This window comes from Mytilus edulis, chromosome 2, assembly GCF_963676685.1.
Source record: "Mytilus edulis chromosome 2, xbMytEdul2.2, whole genome shotgun sequence".
NCBI classification, from domain to species: domain Eukaryota; kingdom Metazoa; phylum Mollusca; class Bivalvia; order Mytilida; family Mytilidae; genus Mytilus; species Mytilus edulis.
The window spans coordinates 94,522,316-94,543,957 of NC_092345.1; the positions used below are offsets into that span (position 1 = coordinate 94,522,316).

The window sequence follows — 21,642 nt, forward strand, 5'->3', positions numbered from 1 at the left end:
TTGAATGATAGATTTATTTGATAAGATTTAGTATATCATGGTGGACATCAACATACATAAACACTGACTCAGTCAAAATAAATATGGTCCAATACTAACTCTGACTCGGCAGCAGTCAAAATAAATATGGTCCAATACTAACTAAAATATAGCCAATATCACAATAAATCTCACTTTTATTACTGTGTTTTCTTTATAGTTTGCCGTCTATAGTGATGTATTAAGCAATATGATAAAGAATGGAATGATACTATAAATTAGGCCTAAATTAACCATGCATAATACTTGTATTTAAACAACGGAGTTATATTATGTTCATGCATTTAAAAACATGTAGGTTTAGTTATACAAACAACATATACATAAATATTAGATACCACACAATATTTGTTTCAATCATGTAATAAGTTGGTGTTATTCCAAGTAGTCTTCACACTCCCCCCCCTCAACATGTTTTTGTTTTAATTGGAAACGTCTATATTTTATATTTAGGCACTATTTTGAAAAATAAAACTTGATTGAACATAAGTAAAATAACACTTAACATTGATTTTTGTATTAGAACAACACATAACAATAACTTATCTATTTAAATATGCTTTTTATCTATTTAAAATAAAAGTGTGAGAAAATACAAGATTTTTTGAAAATTTTAAAGTCCTACGTAAACAATTCCTGCAAAAATCACACTGCTAAAGTAATCTCAATTATAAACTTTTTAAAAAAGATATGAAAAGAACCTATCCAGAAAAGTTCAAGGGCTATAAATCCATTTAAATAAAGTGGAAAATAATACATGTACGAGATCTAAGCTTGCTACTTGGCTGTTAAAAACACAACTTCTGTACATGGGTCATATACCGGTACTACCTAAACATAGCTATCACTTGTGGTTTCATGTGAAAATAGTATATAAAATAATTCTAACCTGCTTACAGAGTATGACCTTTTATGAAATCAAGAAAAAACATTCTTAATAAACAGTTGATTTTTTAACAGAGAAAGAAGGAGAAACTGTGATTGTATTTATACATGAACATGTTAAAGAAATGCATTGTGGGATAGCATCACTTCCTGACATGCAGTGAATACATGTACTATGTTTGCTACAAATTTATACAAAATTCATGAAAAAAAATGTTTAATCTAACCTTGGACACATTAGTCGAACTTGGTTGAAAGACTGTTAATTTTGAATACCATCATGTATTGTCTATATAAATTAGAAATGTGAAGTGAGGATGTGCAAATGAATTGATCTTCCCTTTCTGCTCCAGAGCAGTGACTGAGTTTATATCACAGACTAAAACCAGAACAAATCTCAATAAAAAAAGTTGAAACAAAAAAAAGTGTGGAAAGAGTTGAAAAAAAAAAAAATCCACACAGAAACCCCCCGATGGATAACATTCACTTTGGGGTAAAGGTTGATCTTTATTCTTACTTTTGTATGTTTGTGACAAATAATCCTTATTACATAACTAAACACTAAAAATAAATTCAATATCTTGAACCGTATCCTAAAAATGTGAAAACAATAAACTAATGATGGCCTAGTGATTACTATATGGTAAAGCCATCTTTCTTTCATGGAGGACTGTAATTAAACAAATTGATATCAGAGAAATAGTGGTATGATTCATTATACTGTATGATCACATGACAGTTCCATAGAAACAGGTTCTGAAGCTAATATCTGGAGTCGATTTTGCAAAAAAACTTAGGACTATGATTGATTGTAAGTATACTGAATTGTTGATGACTAATAAATCTTAGTCATTAGTGTTTTTGTGAAATAGACTCCTGATAATCTCTAACTAACAATAAAGTACATACAACTTGGATATTCTGTCATAAGTCACTAGCAATGAAGCAGCCTGTCAACTATTGTTTTAACAATATATAACAGCAACTTATTTACTTACATAGAGATATGTGTTTTCCTAAATCAATAAGAAAGTAATAACAATTTATGTAGTTGGTGATTTCTGCATCTATGAAAAACTAACAAACTTTTCATGTTTTACCAAATATTGTACTATTTAATGAAATTTTCAGACCTCTAAGACTAGTTTGTTCGCATAAATCTATTCCTTCATATAAAAGACAAACAAAGGATTTCAAATATTAACAATTGCATTGTTTGATTTCAAGTAGACACAAAAAACATATAGAAATATGATCATATGTAAATGATTTTATATAAAAATTGGCAAAGCAATGATACTTTTACATGGACAGTCTCTTTCTTGAAATAAATCGACAAACATCATGCTTGGTTTTAGCTACTTTAAAATTAGTACTTACAAAGGTTAATGAAATTTTTTTATTAATTTCTTTCAGCTTTCTTGCAATTAAAAAAAAACCCACTACATTGTTGGAATTAGCTTCAGATTAATTAGTAGAGCTTTTATCTATGTTATGAACCATCTTTTGAAAAATTAATACAAACAGTAAAAAGAAAATTTTATAAATACAAAAAGGAAGTATATAACATGTACAAGTATATAACAAATATGAAATCAGTAAAGAGAATTATTTCAAATGCTATTTACTAATAAGCCAATTTTAGCTCATAAATAAAATTTAAGTTTATATATATATTTTATCAACAATGAACAATACATTAAGAACTTAATAATATAACAGCACTATTAAACATAATGAGACAAAAACTAGGTTTTACAATATACACATAAACATATAAACAAAATTAAATAGGGTGTACTGGGTTTGTGTATTTTTTCCACTGTCTGCATCCTTACTGGCTATTCATATGTATGTTTAAAACTCAACAAGACATAGCTATTCCCTCAGATTAATGATCCGAGTTTCCAATGCAATCACAACTGTACCAATATGAAATAAATTTTCTTGGGCTTAAGATGGGTTAATGGAACAATTCGAAACTTTCACTTTCATATTATTCTTTTACCTTTTACTTGCTTCTGTTTGTTTATCAGAAATTTTTGTTCATTTTCCTAGATAATTACTGACAATTGGTTAATGCTTCTTGTTTTTAGTTTCTTTTTAATTACATGCACTTAATTTCACTATCTGTAGACTCCAGCTTTCAAGTTACATGTACAAAATGAAATTTCTATAATTTTTTCATGTGAAAATATTTAACATTGAAGGATATTGATCAGTTCCAATGGTGAAAAACACTGTTATTCAAAAGCTATACTCCTTCTTTATCTTAAAATAATATCCCAAAAATGAAAGTTTGCAATAATTACCTATGATTGAAATAAAGTCTAAGCGTTTGTACCTTGCTGTTTCCGCTACTCTAAAAGAATGGTTGATATGAACGGGTGAACTGAACATGCTTTGACAATATACCTTTGTACTTTTTGCTTACAACATTATATTTGTTAATCTTTAATTTTAATAATAAAATCTTCAATTTATCTTTTGAAAAAGTACTGAAGTTAAATTACTTAATATTTTGCACCTTTAATGCCCATCTACATTAAGCCTATTAATTTGAATAAAAGCTACTTTACAATTCTTATATCCAACTATAAGAGACTACAAACAAAAATACCACATAGACAGGAATGTACTAATCTATAACTACATATTTTGATTGTGTTAATGATAAACTGGGTAATAAATAACATTTAATCATGGAATAATTAACAAGTAAACAAAACAAAAAGAAAATCCAAGGCACCACATTTGTATATTTTGTACAGTCTAGTCTCTGCTGTCTTCCTTAAGTTTCTAATATGGCCCACAATAGCTAACAATAAGATAAATAAAAACTTGTTACTTATTATTTGTGTTAATTTATCATATTATTACAATTGTTACCTTGAAAAAGAGTTCCTAATAAACTTATGGGTTGCATCGATACTCTATGAAATTGTAAATAAAATCAAATTATCAACCATCTGGAAAGTTTTGAAATGATTTTGGCATCCTCTTAATGAAGTTCCTATTTGAATAATTTTGTTCTGTTATATTAATCTGAAAAAACTCCAATAATTATAAACAGAAAAATAATATAAATTACATGATTAGATTTATAATTTAGATAACCCCAATTTTATTCATAAATAAACATATATATATATATATATGTAAAGGCATTTATAATACTAAAATTTATATTTCTATTTACTTATGACAAATAGCTTTAAAGAATGAATATTTACTTATGAAAAATAGCTTTAAAGAATGAACAATATAAATTCCAAAATCTGTTATGTATACCCTGTTTTTTTATGAATTCCTTTTTTCTATATGGAATTTCAAACAAAAATGTAGCAGCCATGGAAGAACAACTGCTACTGGTGTAAATTGATATTTGAACTTCAAAACATTGCAATGCTACATCAAAAAAGGAGCTCAATAACAATTTATCTATCTAAATAATATGAGAGAAAATAACCCAGATATATATGGACTATGGAGTATAAAATTTGCAAGATATGAGCAATAATACAAAATAAACCCTCATCTAATTCAACTGTGAATACAATGTATACCATAGAAAGAAATACTTTTCACGAAAGATGTCTAACCCTAAAATAAATTAAGCGGTTTGTGACTTGTTCTTTGGGATAACTATCCCTCATATGTAACAGGGGCGTAGCTAGAAAGAAACGATGTGGAAGCTACGATCTTTTTCTTAATGAACAGCTTCATCAACACTTGTAACTAGGTTGTCAAACTAATATCCGGGATAGACAGAAAAGACACCAACAGTCTCCATTTCCGATTGACCAACTCATGGTTGTGGTAAAAGAAAGAGTTATAGATGACAGATGGAGACAAATTTGGAAACAGAGGGTTTAATCAGCTATGGGAAGCCACATCAGTTGCTAAATCACAGAGATAAGAAATGTATGCAACTACAACATACACCTGGCAAACTAAAGGCAGGAAAAATATGTACAAATTATACACAAGTTTAGTGGCAAAAATATGGTTTAGTCAACTGTTTTAAATACAAAGGAAAAACTAATTCATACTTTCTTAAATTTTCTTCCCAATCCTTGTGTCCTTTTTAAATATCAAAAGAGACTGAGTTTGGAATTATTTGTTAAAATTAGGTACATGCCTAAATGTGTCAATACAAAACAGGGGTATTTTATTCTATAGATAGTAATATAATTTGTATCTAAATTTTTGTCCTAGAAGATAACATATTTATCATAGCTTTCTGGTTCAATTTCCAATATGTTTTGGCAAGTTTGTTTTCCTTCAAAATTTAACTTATTCCCAATATTTCTGTATATGATTTTAATATTTCAATTATCTATATATTTTACCATCAATCAATTAATCCTTTAACAAAATTTCTCTGATCCATTATACTTTACACAATGGTAAAGGAGTAGGTTTCGATGATGCCTTAATATGGCCCCTATTTCTAACTTTAAAATTGAAATATGGATTTACTGACCATTATCACAATGATTAATAGCTAACACAATGAAAAGAAAGGAAATATGTCTTCTTGATGATAATTTAGATATAGCAGTCATGTGGATTTCTTTCTAATTCAACTGATCAAATATGCTATATAGCAGCTAAAAATGAATAAGAGTTGATTTTTTTTAACAGGACTTTCGGAGTATGAGATACCATATTGGTATACAATGTAACTAAACCCAGTTTAAAGCAATTAACATGTTTCACCTCTAAGACTTTTCAAAGAATTCATAAGAAATTCTAATCTCCATTTCTTAACTATAATACATATTTATTATCTATCTATTTATGTAAACCCTGTTTCTCTCTTCCTATTTTTTTAATGATACATGGGTCTTATGTTTTCCGTTGTCTTGGTAATAATGACACAGAAATACAATAGAAATTTCAACTGAAACTTGTACATTGCAAAATAATCCTTCTTAAACAAACTCAAAATCTTTAAATGCAAATTTCAACACACACTTTATGCAGGAAAGGCACTACAAAAATTGGCTATTAATATATCATAAGGTCCTGGTGGTCATTTGCATATGAGAGATGATTATTATAAAGGTGTGTACCATTTAAGCATCCTTTATTGTAGGACAATCTTACATAATTAGTGTGCTAAATAATGCATTTAATATTCGTCATCATGAATTGTCAAATTTATAATTTTGATTTTAGGGATTCACATAAAAATCTTTTGAAGAACAATATATTACAACAACTGTGTATACCTATGTAAATCTGTCTTCAGTTATTCAGTTGAAATTTCCATGATAAAAAAAACCAATTGTTTAATCTATAAGCAAATGATATCTGTATGAATAATGCAAGATTACAAATTACTGAATTTATCCTCAGAAAATAAATACAAAACAAAAGGAAAATGTATTAGTCAAGAGATTGTATTGAAAGATCAATATCAGTGACTTTAAATTCCATGATAAAGGTAGTAAAATTGTGCTTATATAAATTTCGAAGTGACAGAGTTAAACCATTCATTCATTTCAAAAGTTATTTAAACAAAAACTGCAGTCACATAAGATCACAAAACATTGAATGCAATTTCTTTCAAATTTTTGTTTTTGTTTTTGAGCTTATAATTAGACAGGTGGTCCCTTATTTTGTAATCTGACATTATCCTTACCAAATAAATATATGAATATGTGTATACAATAAGATAAAACATGTTTAGGTATAGGTGGTCATTCAATGCACTTGCTGACAAAGTCCAAGAATCTTCGTGCATATTGTTCAGGTTTCACTGTAGATATTTCAGCATTTGCACCATGTTTCATTGTCTTTGCAGCTTGTGCTGTACGTTTTTTCACTCCATATTTTGTCAAAATGTCAATCATTGCTAAGAAGTAAATCTCTCTTCTAGGACAATCTAAAGAAAAATAATCATTAAATTATTTTATGTTATGTTCAAATTTTGCTGTTTATCATAATAAAAATAAAGCAGGTGTTTGTTGAAGACCTTTTAAGGTTTCTGTCAATTACTCACAATCTGATATTAACCTTTTTAGACCCGCTAATATTAACAGCTTGACATATTCATAGCCAGTTGTCTTTAGTTGAAGACCGTTGGTTCACTTTTAAATGTCTTTTGATTGTGTCTTTCCATCGCATACTGATACATTGATGTATACTCTACCACTTCTTTTATTCATATACAAAACAGGAATTTCTAAGGGGAACTGGGAAGATTTTTTCAAGTTCAGTCAAGAGAGAAATTAGCACAAGAGCACACACAATGTATTAATGTATTATTTCCATGTTATTCACAAGGCGAGTGACTCTACTACTTAAAATGATATGATACTTGCTTATTTTCAACTCACATTGATGTATGTACACCTTTAAAAAAACTCCATCAAAATCCTAAAAATCCGATGAAAACAGAATGTGTGAGTATGTTAAATGAAAAATTGACAGACATTAGTATTTACAAATCACTTAGGCATTGCCACAGTTGAAAATATATTTCTCATCTCATTTTTTTATATGGTATGGATTTTAGACACTTTAAAGAGACAGACATTTTTGCCATTGACAATTTCTAAATGACACAATATTGCTTAAAATGTTAAAATCACATAAGGTTATCCAATCATTACCATCACTACACTTCATTGCAAATCTCTCAATAGTATTATCAATGTCACCATTAAATGGTGCTTGTATTAACTGTGGACTATCTGGTGGTGTAGGTACCCCTCCCATGCCATTTTGGTCATCATCATAGCCATTTTCTTCCTCATTGCTATCCTCTTCACCTTCCTTGGCCCTCTGCACCATTTCAGCAGACTCCATTTCAGCTTTATCACAGTCATGTATCCCTACTATCAAGCTGTAGTCCATTAAATGTAAGCTTGCCAAAAACTGTGTAATCAAACATAATATAATATTTTGTTATTCATTTCTCATATTCTACATTACAAATGTATATATACATATCTACTATTTCTCGTAGACTTAAATCAACAACAACAAACATGTATGTAAACAGTTTATTGATTGTTACTATCTTTGAATGAAAATCCAGCACCTGAAGGCAATTACACTTATATCAGTCAGTGAATATCAAAAAAGTGAATGTGTGAGCTACTGCTCACTGATGATATCCCCGCCCAAATATTTTGGTAAACAGAAAGTTGTTGAGTGTTGAACTTGAAAAAGATCACACAGTGTAGCTGACTTATATAAACCCTGAATTAAATTTTAGAAATCCTTGTAGTGTAGTTTCTATTAAAAAATTGTGATGAAATTTTAAACTGGGCTATCACGAGTAAAATGATACAAGTGTTCGGTAAACAGGAAGTTATCGAGTGATGAATATGAAAACGCATCCCACGGTATAGCAGACTTACATTAAGCCTCAAACCAAATATCAGAAATCCTTGCAATGTAGTTCCTGAGAAAGATGCAACGAAAAATATTAATGGTACAGGGGGATGGATGGATGGACTGACTGACAGATGGACGAACATAAGTGATGAAAGTTTTTTTAAAGCAGGGGTATACAAAAAAAATTCTTATATGTTTCCGGTCCCCAAAAGAGAATTAAACTGTTATAACACAAGAATGTGTCCATAGTACATGGATGCCCCACTCCCACTATCATTTTCTATGTTCAGTGGACCGTGAAATTGGTGTCAAAACTTTAATTTGGAATTAAAATTAGAAAGATCATATCATAGGGAACATGTGTACTAAGTTTCAAGTTGATGTAACTTTAACTTCATCAAAAACTTCCTTGACCAAAAACTTTAACCTGAACTTTACACTATCATTTTCTATGTTCAGTGGACCATGAAATTGGGGTCAAAACTATAATTTGGCATTAAAATTAGAAAGATCATATCATGGGGAACATGTGTATTAAGTTTCAAGTTGATTGGACTTCAGCATCATCAAAAACTACCTCGACCAAAAACTTTAACCGGACTGACGGATGGACGGACGGACGGAGGCACAGACCAGAAAACATAATGCCCCTCTACTATCGTAGGTGGGGCATAAAAATATATATCAAAGCATATGTTATACTTCTCAATCTAGGTTTTTATCTTCTCCTTAGTGAAATACATTTTACACTGGGAATTATTTATTTTTATTTAACAGATAAGGAGAATTAATTGCATTTCTGAAATATGAATACGATATAAATTCACATGAAAGAATAAAAAATCTAGTAATTATATTTGAAGACAATTTGATTACTTCACACACATTTGAAATATGTTGAAACATAGAAAAGCACTGTAAACATTTCTTTTGTTCTTTTGTTCAGTAACCTGTTTCTTTTGATTTAAACAATAAAACAAATGTTTCTTTGTTTTTGTGAAGTGTCTGTAAGAATTTCCTGACTTGAATTGAATATTCTTCCTGTTAAAAGATCAACTATCCTTAATTTTTCTTATCTTCCTTAAATAAGTAGGGTTTTTTTCTTTTTATAATTGCAGACTTCTTTTAAAACTCTTCTCATACTTGTCAATCTTGAATACTATCCTGTCATATACAAAAATAAAATGTTGATTTTTCAAGTTTGTATTTCATGTACACCAGGAAGCTAATCCACCTGCATACGGTCGTCATGGGTTCAAATCTAAAGTTTTTCTTTCAGTTTTTACTTCAGGTATTGTGCTTGAGATAAACATATTATTTATTGAAGTTTCTGAATTTCTAACTTCTCTTGTGCTTGAGATAAACATATTATTTATTGAAGTTTCTGAATTTCTAACTTCTCTTGTGCTTGAGATAAACATATTATATATTGAAGTTTCTGAATTTATAACTTCTCTTGTGCTTGAGATAAACATATTATATATTGAAGTTTCTGAATTTATAACTTTTCTTGTGCTTGAGATAAACATATTATTTATTGAAGTTTCTGAATTTCTAACTTCTCTTGTGCTTGAGATAAACATATTATATATTGAAGTTTCTGAATTTATAACTTCTCTTGTGCTTGAGATAAACATATTATATATTGAAGTTTCTGAATTTATAACTTCTCTTGTGCTTGAGATAAACATATTATATATTGAAGTTTCTGAATTTATAACTTTTCTTGTGCTTGAGATAAACATATTATATATTGAAGTTTCTGAATTTATAACTTCTCACTTTGAGCATTATGACATGCAGAGTATTAAGACCTTGAAATTACCCTACAGCCTATACAGTGATTTTTATTTTAATTTGTGTATTATGATTCTCATGGCTTGTCCTATTAGAAAAAATTCTAAAAGATGACTGCATACATACTGGATTCATTATTGTTTGATGAATAACAATTTGCATGGATTTCGTGGGTACAGGTGAACTACAAATTTGAATGTCAACGAATTACAAATTTTCTATAAGGTTGTTGCAGATTTGGGCAAAACCACAAAAATATATTAATCCACAAACATTCTGGTACTAAACCATGAATATTAAGAAAATAATATTTTTTTGCTTGTTTTAAACTTGATTGATGAAACTTGTTAAAATAATAAAACCAATGAAAAACAATGGACCAAATGGCTGAAATCACAATATAAAGCCATAGTAAAATTCTTCAACACAGTTAAATTTTATCAAGTATTTCATAAATATCTCAACATAATTGATTTTCATGTACATTTACATTGACTAGGACTATATATTAGATTTATTAGTTTGTCATAGGTTTAAAGATATTTCATTCATAAATTTATCTATGCAGACACTTTCATTTATTTTGATCCCTGTTTGTTACATTGTGAAACTGAGTCTTCTTTTATTTCTTCTGAATAAGTCATATTCAAAACATTTTTTGTCAAAAAAAAAATCAGACATGTAACTGGAAACATTGAAGGGGATTTTCCGGTAATTGAGATATCCCATTTGTAAAGTATTGGATAAAATTATAGTCGTTGATATTTAATACATTAGAAATATAATGTAGAGTATTTCATCTTTGAAGGTCCGATTTCTTACAATTTCAAGATATAAGGCACATTGTACATACTGGATTAATTTCTACTAAACAAAGTGCATAAATAATCATAAACTCAAGGATTTGTAGTTTTGAAAAATTTAACTAATTTTTCTTACTGTAAAGGTGAAATAAATATTAAAAATCTTAGAATTTTTTTTTTTTTTCACAAGAGAATATTTTATCTTTGCTTTTTCTTTTTTCCTTCCAGAACATTTTCTCTTTCTTGGAATTGTAAAAGACTTAGTAATGTCTGTAAAAAGGTAAAAATGAGGACCCCATTTTTAGCCATAGGCCAGATAAAATTAAATTTATGCAGCAATCCTCTAAAATTTGAAAGATTAATAAAATTTTTGAATTCATGAATATGTTCTAACATGTGAATTTTTAAAACATTTTTTGTCAAAGCAATTTATAACAACCATTTATAAAAGGTGGCAAAGCAAACATATCATTTTGGAAGACATAGAAAACTGACATTTTCAATCCTGCAAATTTGTTCTTCCCGTAAGAGTAATTTACCTCTGCATCCTTGGTAATAGTTGTCATTAGTTTATCTTTTGTATCTTTACCCAGGAATAAAACAGCTTCATCTCGGATAAAATCATTGTCTTTATATGTTGGTAAGTCTTTAGACTGTAACAATAAACATCAAATTATGCAAATTACTTGACAAAATGGCACGTATGATAATGAACTATAAAACGTATCATAATTGAATTTGATTTACTTCTGTTTAGGGGAGAGATGATAGATATGTTTCTAAAAATCAATTAAAGTGTTAGATAACCTTAGAGCATACATTATCATATTACAGTTACAGTATTATTTGAATTACTTGATAGTTATCATAGAAAGTTTTTTGTCATGGCATTCTGTCTTCTTTGTTTTAACATATATGTAATGTTTTAAAAGGAATTGAAAGGTTTTATAATGAAAGAACTTAAGACTGAACATCTTATTACAACATCAAGATGTGTCTAATGAACAAAATAACAGCTGACTGCATTGAGTGTGTAGGTAAAGGTAATATCTTTGGTTAGCTTGCTTACTAGCTGAACCGTGATGTCATTACTATGTTAAGTAAACTACCCTCCTTTAAGAGTACTAGTCAGACAGATAACCATTCTATCCATCTGAAGGAGTAGATTACTTTGAAAGGAGGGTGGTATACCTTACATAAATAATGACTTCACAGTTCAGCAAGCTAACCAAAGGTATTACCTTTAACTTCACACTCAGTGCAATCAGCTGTAATTGATATTCATTGACTGGTGATACAAGTAATTTTACCTTTTCTTTATCACTTGCATGCCTGTCTACAGTTGACCCCTGTAAATAAAGATATGTATATATAATTATATACAAATATATAATGCTTCTAAAATAATCTTTTCTAGTTTCACTGGTGACTGTCAATTGAGTATAAAATATGTGTTACAATAATTGTAATGTCCATAAGCTACTATTTAATATGTTCATGATTGCATTGTAACTCTAAATGTATAAAAAAAAAATAAACAAGCTCAAATTTATGAACATATCGAAAGAACAGTTTTTTGTATTTATAGTACATGCTTGTTTGACTGTCTTGAGTTGCTTATCATTTGGCCTTACAAAGAAGTTTCTGATAGACTTGGTAGCATTTTGGACTAAAAAGACTTCTAAAGAAGTAAATATTCTTGCATGATATGAAATGTCAACTATGCCACCATGGTTAATTATTTGTTTTTTATTAGAGACTTTGCAAATAGCTTGTAATATTCCTATCGGTGAATATGTCAATCAGCCACCCTTTACTCAGTTTAGACCCTTCATGCAAATTATTTTTCATACAACATGTACAATATGATCACGGTTTTTACATTTCTGACTTACAGACAGAGGAATAAACATATAAAAGTTTCAAACATGTTTGAATTTTTGCATGTTTACAATGCTCATTTATCTGGAAATAAAAATATTATCATGAGTTCTACAGATTTTGATTGGCTTTTCACAACTGTCTCTCTTGTGAAAACTTCAAAATAAGGAACTTGTATATTTTCACAAAATCATGTTTTCTGAGAACACATTTTTTATCTTAGGGGCCAGGACAAGAGATCAAATCTTGTAGTTGGAAGGTATGTGTTTCATTTTGATTTTATACTGAATAAACATATCTGCTCTTACCTTCAAATCATATTTTTTGTGAATTGTTAACCTCGGACTGAATACATTTCTCATAATAATTAAATAATGTTCTACATCATTAACTGTAATTCTGTACATTCCAAGGTAATGTGGTAATAATGTGTGAGCATGAACTTCTACTATGTACTGAAAATAGACAAACATAATAATGTGTGAGCATGAACTTCTACTATGTACTGAAAGTAAACAAATATAAAAATGTCTGGGCATGAACTTCTACTATGTACTGAAAGTAAACAAATATAATAATGTCTGGGCATGAACTTCTACTATGTACTGAAAATAAACAAACACTTCATATTAAAATACAGAAATTATCTCGTCAACAGTTAGTTGGGGTATTTTATAATTTTGATTCAATATTTGTTCCTCTTATATATATGACCTTCTGTTACAAATAGCTCCAAATCATATATCAAGTTTGTTTTTTTTAAATTGTCTTTGCATTATAATAAATAATAATAATTTTATGTTTCACATGTATTCATGGTGAAAAATAAAAGGTATAAATTGTTGAACTATGCTATTTAACTATTCTGCTTTCATTCTGTTTAGTCGTTTTAACAAGATAAGGTTGTTTTCCTCATCTAATGATATTGTTAATTGTCTTCCTGACCATAATGATATTGGTTATTATCTCCCTTATCTGATAATAATGTTAATTATCTCACTTACCTGATGATATTGTTTAAGTATGTGATGCATTTGTTCCACTTCCTCAGTGACTAGACTTTTAATGAAGTATTTTTTATCATGAGACATAAACATCCTGGCACCACTCCTCCCTGGAGAATCAATCTCAACTGGTTGTTTGTTGGTTAATGAATTCTGTAAACAAAAATTCTAGTTCATAAATTGCATTTGAAGTTAATTTTCCGTATAAACTACCTAGGTATATCCTGACAAATTTATAAAAAAGTTTTAACAGTAGATACGTGTAGCTGCTAAAGCAACAAGAAAGAGTGCACATGACGAAAAGTCTCACCTGCTTTACAGATTATGATAAAAATTCAGCAATTTTTCCATTTGTAAAGAGGCAGAATTCTAGAACAGTAAAATTGGGTATAAAATGTTATGGCAACATTCAATGTCTTGTTTTAAGGGCAAACAAAGGGAAAAAATAATGATAAATTAATCCAATTTAAGTATTTGAAAATATATGCAAATCTTATAAGAATTATCAGTTTACAGATTCTTCTTGAAGTCTCTCCTTCACAATCTAAAGACTGTTGTTGCCTGTTATCTTATTCTTCCATGCAGAATCATTAGTGAAGTCTCTCTAGCATTTTTTTTGTTTTAACAATTTTTCTTTTATGAAAAGTGGTTCACTAATATTTTGAGCTTGATTTCTGAGCGGAATTATGTTGATTAAAACTTACCATATAATCATGATCATCTATATCAAATCTTTCGCGTAAATTTCTGAACACAAGAGGGCAATATTCTTTGACCTTATAATGACTAGGCATTATATCTCTAAAAGAAAAAAAGACATATTCATAATTAGTGTACAGCAATAAGATATAAACATTTAAACATACACCATAAAGGATACAAAGGCAAGAGTTGTGATCTTTATGGATCTTTAATAGATAAAAACAGTTTGTTTATGTCAGCTTTATTCCTGTGCTTGGAAATGAAGTGGTTACCTAAACTGACGATTAATGTCACATAATAAAAATTTGAAAAATAATAAAAATTTGAAAAATGCAGAAATTTCAGTCTATCAATTGCTATTGTAACCTTGAGTCTTGACCATTGACCAAATTTACTCAAAATCAAAAGGAGTCTATTTCACACTAAATTGCATTAAAATAGCCACCAAAGATTGGCAAAGAACATCTATGTCTAAAATTATTGTCCCAAAACAAATCTTTTTAAAATTTCAGTCTATTCATAGGTTCTTTGAGCATAACTTTTGACATAATGAACCAAAAATTAATACCTGACTTGTCCTTTCCAGGGGGGCATATCTTCAAGCTTAATTCTGGAAAAGTTTCAACGTGTCTTTTGGTTCAAAAATTTTTGGGTTGCTGTCTCATTGACATTAACATTAGACATCCTTTTATTCATATACATGTATTCTCCAAGTTGCCTTAAGTAGCCTATATAATATCTATACATTAAATTATTATTGACTACAGTGTGATCAATACACATGATAAAGTAGCGTATTAATTCTGCTATACAAGGTCCAATTATTACCCAATACCATGTGGTAACAACTCATCAATTATCTCGTCAATTCAATCAATACAATCATATAACTCCACAAGAACCTTTAATTGTTTGTCTGGTAGTCGCAAAATAAATGTGTGTTTCCCAAAATGTACTCAATACACTAACGGGTAGTTTGTATTTCTCTTTTACAGACTCTAATTGACAATTATTTATATATCAGTCTTAAAGAGACACTGGAACCAAAATAGATTTATTTAAGTGCAGTCACTGCAATGGAAAAGTCTGATAATATATCTTGTTGTTTAAATTGAGATTAAAATATCATATGCACTCAACTCTGCCAGACATTTTTTATTAATCCTTTATCTGGAGTGTTCTAAAATGTTAAAATATTAAGTGATATAAATATAAAATTCCTGATCAAGACGTTGGATTTTCCCCGATCTCTCATAAGATGGCAACTTAAATTAACATGACATTGAACTCCCTTTGAATTCATGTTTGTTAACAGCAAGAAGTTCTTAATTAAAAAGATAAATTAATGAAGTTGTGTTAGAGTATTGATCCACTAAATAAATAAAGTTCTATATAAATCAATCTCAATACAAAATATGCCAGACAGTTGCATGTATCATGTAATTCCAATTACCTAATTTTGTTCTACATGATAAAAACAAGTTAAAATTTCAATGGAATACAAAATGGTTTCCATCTCTGAGATAACATTAATCAATATCAAATTCAGCCTTTTCTTCAAATTGTATTTCAGATTGCTTTTTTGTTCCATTATTTTCAATATTTTGCAAGTTGTTCTATTTTCAATATTCTAAAGACAATGGGGTCGACAAACTAGAGGCACTAAAAGTCTAATAGTAGATGTATATGGCAATTTATCTTACCTCCTATACATAACTTATATTGTAGAATATGATTGGTTAAATGACCATGTGAAGACCGTATATATTTCATATGGGATAAGTTCACATGGTTTATTTCAATATGCAGTCAGAAGTGGTGTACATTTTAACATTCCTTTGAAAAAACAACATTGAGGAAAAATATATAAGGTTTCAACAGACGAAGAAATTGATGATGAACAATTGAAATAAATTCATAAAACACATTAAGAGCTAAGGAGTTGTTATTGTTGGCATTTGCCTTTGCATGGACCAATGGAAGGGGTTTCTTTATTTTAAGACTTGATCCCTTTGATAGACCACTAATGCCACATTATAAGATACATGTAGTCGGTTATAGAATGAAATTCATAACAGTGTAGCTATGGCCATTCATTGACTGGGGATAATTAGGTGAACGTTCGTCTGTAATGCCCACTGCTCACGACGTACTTATCATAGAAATTTAAACTGTGAGGTCACCAAAGGTTCTAAACGCCTAAATAAAATGATTAAAAATACTAATCAGGAATAAACTTTGTAATTTGAAAATAAATAAAAATGGCCTTCAACACGGAGTCTTGGCTCACACCGAACAGCAAGCTATAAAGGTTGAATACTTAAAATTCTTTACTTGATTTTTTGTTATGGTTTGACTATCAATTTTCCTAATATGATATCGCACGTTCTTTCAGATTATTTTTATTACTTAATTTGCTTTAAAAGTTACAATGCATGATGTCGTCTGTTTATGTAGTTCATATGTGTTTTTCGTTTCTTGTTGGTTTTCCCGTTTGAATGGTTTTACACTAGTAGTTTTGGGGCCCTCTATAACTTGCTGTTCGGTGTGAGCCAAGCGTCCGTGTTGCAGGTCGTACCTTGACCTATAATGGTTTACTTTTATGAATTATTACTTGGGAGGAGAGTTGTCTCATTGGCACTCATACCACATCTTCCTATATCTATCTATATCAATACATTTATTTTCCAACAAAAGAATACATCACAAGAATATAAGTTTTGTAAGAAACGTGAGAAATTGTGTTGGACTAGAAGATAAGGCAAAGTGACAAATATCTGAAAGAATGAATCGTTTTATGGTATTAAACAAAGAAATCAAATGATTTTTTAATTATCCAGAACTCTTCACAAAAAAAACCCCACATGTATACGCATTGAATAAATAGTAGGCCATTCTTAAATGATCACACCGTAGAAGTAGTTGTGCTCTTAATCAATGAGATATTTTGTGAATTAACCCCATCAACTTAATAGTTTTTTTTACAATGGATAAACCTATTTTTTTATTATTATTAAATAATATCATCTCTGAACATTATTATTCTTATAAATGACACGGTTGTATGTGATGATTATAATAAATATTTAAAACAAATTCCTTTCAAGCTTTGTAAAAAGAAAGTTTCATTTTATGTATCGGAATGTGTAACAAGTGAATATTTCAATTCCCACTGGAAGGCCTCTGACAGACTGGGTGAGCATAAAATCATAGCCGTTGACAAACAAGTTACAACCTACAAACGTTTTACTGTCGACCACACTGTTATGCAATTAATTCTATAAATAAGTTACACCCAGAATGCTAGTGACTAATATGATACAATGTATATGGAATTTACTGACCCCATTTATAACATTTAAGGTCTCTAGTACACATTATATAGCTACATGTACATGATTCCTAATGTGAAATTCATGAACTTTCTTATTTGTACTTACTTATTAAACATGTGGTTATCTACTTTCACTTTACTAAAGGCCTTAAAATCATCAGGCATGAGCATAACTGGTACCTTGACATGTTCCAACCCTGTAATCTGTAAACAAACAATAAATATTTGTGACAAATCCTTAATCTACCAGAAGTGTTATTTTTTTATTATTCATTATGAAGTTTTATCATGATGAATAAATACCGGATAAAAACACCTTGACCAGCCCACAGTTAATAAAAGAAAAGAAAATAACAACAACAAAATGAAGAAGAAGGGAAAAGGGAATTGGGTAGAGAACTGTGGCTTACAAATTTCACAAGACCTTTAAAAAATCTGAGAATAAATTAAATTGCTGAACAATTCATAGGAAACACCAAGAACTTACTGATTGAAGTCTTGCTCATTTGTTTGCAAAATAAAAGATTAAGGGACACTTAGTTGGCCCATTAATGTCCTGCAAAACACCAAGCTTATCATCAGATGAAAGAAAACAGTAAAATTAAACAGGTGTTTGTGGAAATGGGCAAAATATTAATTGCCTTCTTTTTTCTTTTTTTTTTTTGGGGGGGGGAGGGGATAATAACAAAACATCAGGATACTGTTCAACAGTTACAGTGTACTTTTTATGGTATTTACCATAATTTAGTCTTATTTGTAAATATATTTTACAAAATATCGTTCTGGATACTAGATTTTGATTATAAACAAGCTTCTGTCCATAAATATTTCAAATAATTAACCAATAAGTGAATACTTGTGGATTCTGCAGCCACCTTCAGAATGTAGGATTTCTATGTCTCGCTTTTGCGACAAGGCTCGACAAAACCCCAAAAGACAGTTATTCACAAAAGTGATGATGATCAAAATTAACATTTTTTACAAAATTTAGCATCTTGATATAATCAGTTGACAGAGAACACATTGTCATGGCTTGTGTAAGGTGTGCTATGAAGCTACATGTATCAACCGTTGTTGACTGTACTGAGGCATTGGTACAAAATATGTAGCATGTTCTATTGAATGTGTGGAAAAAATGACCATTTATATGTTTCCTTGTGGTTCTTATGTGTCTTTATAAGTAAAAGAATGGTTTCGTCATGTTCGACTGTCTGGTTGGTGTTAAAATTTTTGATGGCACAATGTCTGGCAAGAACTTACAAAAGGCTATGGATAACTTTATAACTTTATAAAAATTGAAATATAATCAGCTAATGTACACTGTAGGTAGTTTAAAATTTGTTCATCATGTTTTAACACTACTTGTATTGGTGTTATGGTAGTTGTTACAAATGTATGATATCTACATGTAGTTGCTCATCTTGTTTGATTGCTTGCTCTATTGTACATTTGTACATTTTGACCCAATCTCCTGCATAGACGTACAAGTTTTCCATCTGTGAACTTCTTGTGGCAAGTGCCACCAGGGTATGGGATATCATTTATACATATACTAATTAGTAATAGAGCTTATAGTCCAAGATTACTCGAATGTCTGAATCAATGGGTCACTGTATACTGTCTACTAACAATGACTAAATTTGAGAAAATAAAGGGTGGCAGGTACATGTAGGTGAAACTTACATAATGAACAAATTGATGCCTGATTTATATAATTCCAAGGCCATCAGTTGGCTCCAGAAGCAATGAAGCAGCGCTTCTATTTTGGTCAGGCAAATATCCACTTTTAGATATGGGACGAGCTCTGGTGTCCAGCAGCCCAAGCTTGTCTGGCAAAACAGCCATTGGACGTCAGAGTAATCTCAGACTATAGAGCCTATAATGTCTTCTGTCAACTTAAAAAAATACTGTGGTAGCAAGTAAAATCTGTAAAGCATTGGGTGACAGGTTACAATGTGTGCAAAGGAGTTGGGTACCATTCAGAGATATTTACTAGATCTTACTTTCGAGAACACCCTAGTATTTACTATTATGATTAATCACCTTATTCATGTTGTTGGTTAAACTAACAACCAGTGATATTAAAATAATGCAGGATTTTTACCTTTTTTTATTTTCTGGTTTTGTTTTTCTTTTTTTTTGTCAGCCCGCAATAGGACGCAACTGCCTTCAATAAGACAATCTGTAATTTACAGACCTGATGAACAAGAAAACACAGAAGAATATAAACGGAAGTTAGAAATCATTTCAACCTTTATTGCAAAAACAGGACGTTTTGACTTACCCGACATTCGCAACCTCAATCGTAACAGCAAAACAAAATTAAAGTACATGGAGGAAGATACACATAGGGTGTAATATGCACCAACGAGAACAGTTGTGCCATAAGATTGAGGATTGATGTCAATTTGATGACTATTTATTTGGAAATTCAGGGCAAATCACTTTTTTCTGGACAAGTCAAATTTACAGTTTAACATGCCCAGGGATAAGTGCTAACAACAAATATTTCCACTCCCCTGCTACAGTCATGGTGGTTGTGGGGGCCCCGTTGTAGGATGTTCATCCCAAAAGGGCTCAGCAGGATGTACATGAAGTAGTTTTGCTAACGTGTGAGAAAATAATGTGTATGGCTTAGATCAGATTTTTCATTATTAATATTTTCAGAAGAAGCTAAAATATCAGAAACTAACCGTATAATTTATTCCCCACATAAAAACGCTCAGCTGTGGATCATTCGCACGGAAAAGTTTCAACTTAGGTGTAACCGCTTTGAATTTAGGCTTCATTTTGGCATTTGCCATAGTGCCTTGCTTTCTAATTGCACTCTATTGTACAAAGAACACTTTTTATATATCCTGCCAAGGTGACATCAAATTTATATTACGATCTGACATTAATACATCTTCTTTTCCAAGCTGAATCATTTCATTCAACATCCAAAATGGCGATAAAAACAAAGTGCAATTTTCCTTCACAGGGGAGGCAACTCTGACAACAAAAGATTTCAGTGCAGTTCGACTATTCATACATCCTAACATTTAGAACCTGAGACTACTATAACACATGTATGTGTTATAGTAGTCTCAGTTAAAACTAAGTCTTTTAAAAATGATCGAGAATAATTGAAGTATAAAAAGAAGTAGTCAAGTTGTAACATATTGTATCAAGAAAAAGTATCAGTATCTAGATAGTATTTGCAAATTATGTTTCCGTTTTTCTTGTAAAACAGGGTAGAAAAAAGTATACTGTAGAATTTTAATTAGATAATGTATGAGAGATATTATGTGTATTATAAATATTTTTCCTCTGTATATACTTTGTCTTCAACTAAAATATCATATTTAAAAATATAAATAAATAATAATTATTGTGATTTAGATTTATTTCTAATACACAAGATATCACCGTGGAACCGTGTTATTTTGAATATTGTTACTTGGACATAGATAATAAAAGCTATTACATCTATGATGAGACTAAGGATTTGTATAGTAAATAGTTATCAATAGTAAGACTATACAAATCCTTGCTGCGACTAATCATGATATCAAAATGTATTACAGCAAAATGCATTGAGTGTGTAGGTATAGGTAATATGTTAGGTAAAGCTTGGTTCTTATATGACGACCGTGCATGGAGTCATTATTAAGTTAGGTATACTTCCCTCCTTTTAAAGTAGACTAGTCCGACAGAGACATATGTAACCAATCTATCTGTCTGTAAAACTATACTCCTACTCATAAAGAACGAAGGTACGTAGTATATCTAACTTAATAATGAATTCACGGTCCAGCTAACAAGCAAGCTAACCAAACATATTACCTTTACCTACACACATAAT

General features: G+C 29.9%; 1 protein-coding gene across 1 annotated transcript; it reads right to left on the reverse strand.

Annotated features, from left to right (window-relative positions):
* LOC139513543 (phosphatidylinositol 5-phosphate 4-kinase type-2 alpha-like) lies at positions 1–20,797 on the reverse strand. Its single transcript, XM_071302160.1, has 9 exons — positions 20,492–20,797; positions 17,905–18,002; positions 14,467–14,563; positions 13,763–13,915; positions 13,067–13,213; positions 12,188–12,226; positions 11,417–11,530; positions 7,548–7,812; positions 1–6,817 (listed from the first exon to the last, which is right to left on the reverse strand). The coding sequence occupies exons 1-9, from the start codon at positions 20,600–20,602 to the stop codon at positions 6,633–6,635; spliced, it is 1,209 nt and encodes a 402-aa protein (XP_071158261.1). The 5' UTR covers positions 20,603–20,797; the 3' UTR covers positions 1–6,632.
* Between the last annotated feature and the right edge of the window lie 845 nt (positions 20,798–21,642).

Bases quoted from the DNA above. Each gene is read 5' to 3' on its own strand.
- LOC139513543 (XM_071302160.1), bottom strand. From the start codon at position 20,602: ATGGCAAATGCCAAAATGAAGCCTAAATTCAAAGCGGTTACACCTAAG. The intron at 12,227-13,066 runs GTAAGAGCAGAT...CTTTATTTACAG, and splicing joins ACAAAAAATATGATTTGAAG to GGGTCAACTGTAGACAGGCA. The intron at 7,813-11,416 runs GTAAATTACTCT...TTGATTACACAG, and splicing joins CTATTACCAAGGATGCAGAG to TTTTTGGCAAGCTTACATTT.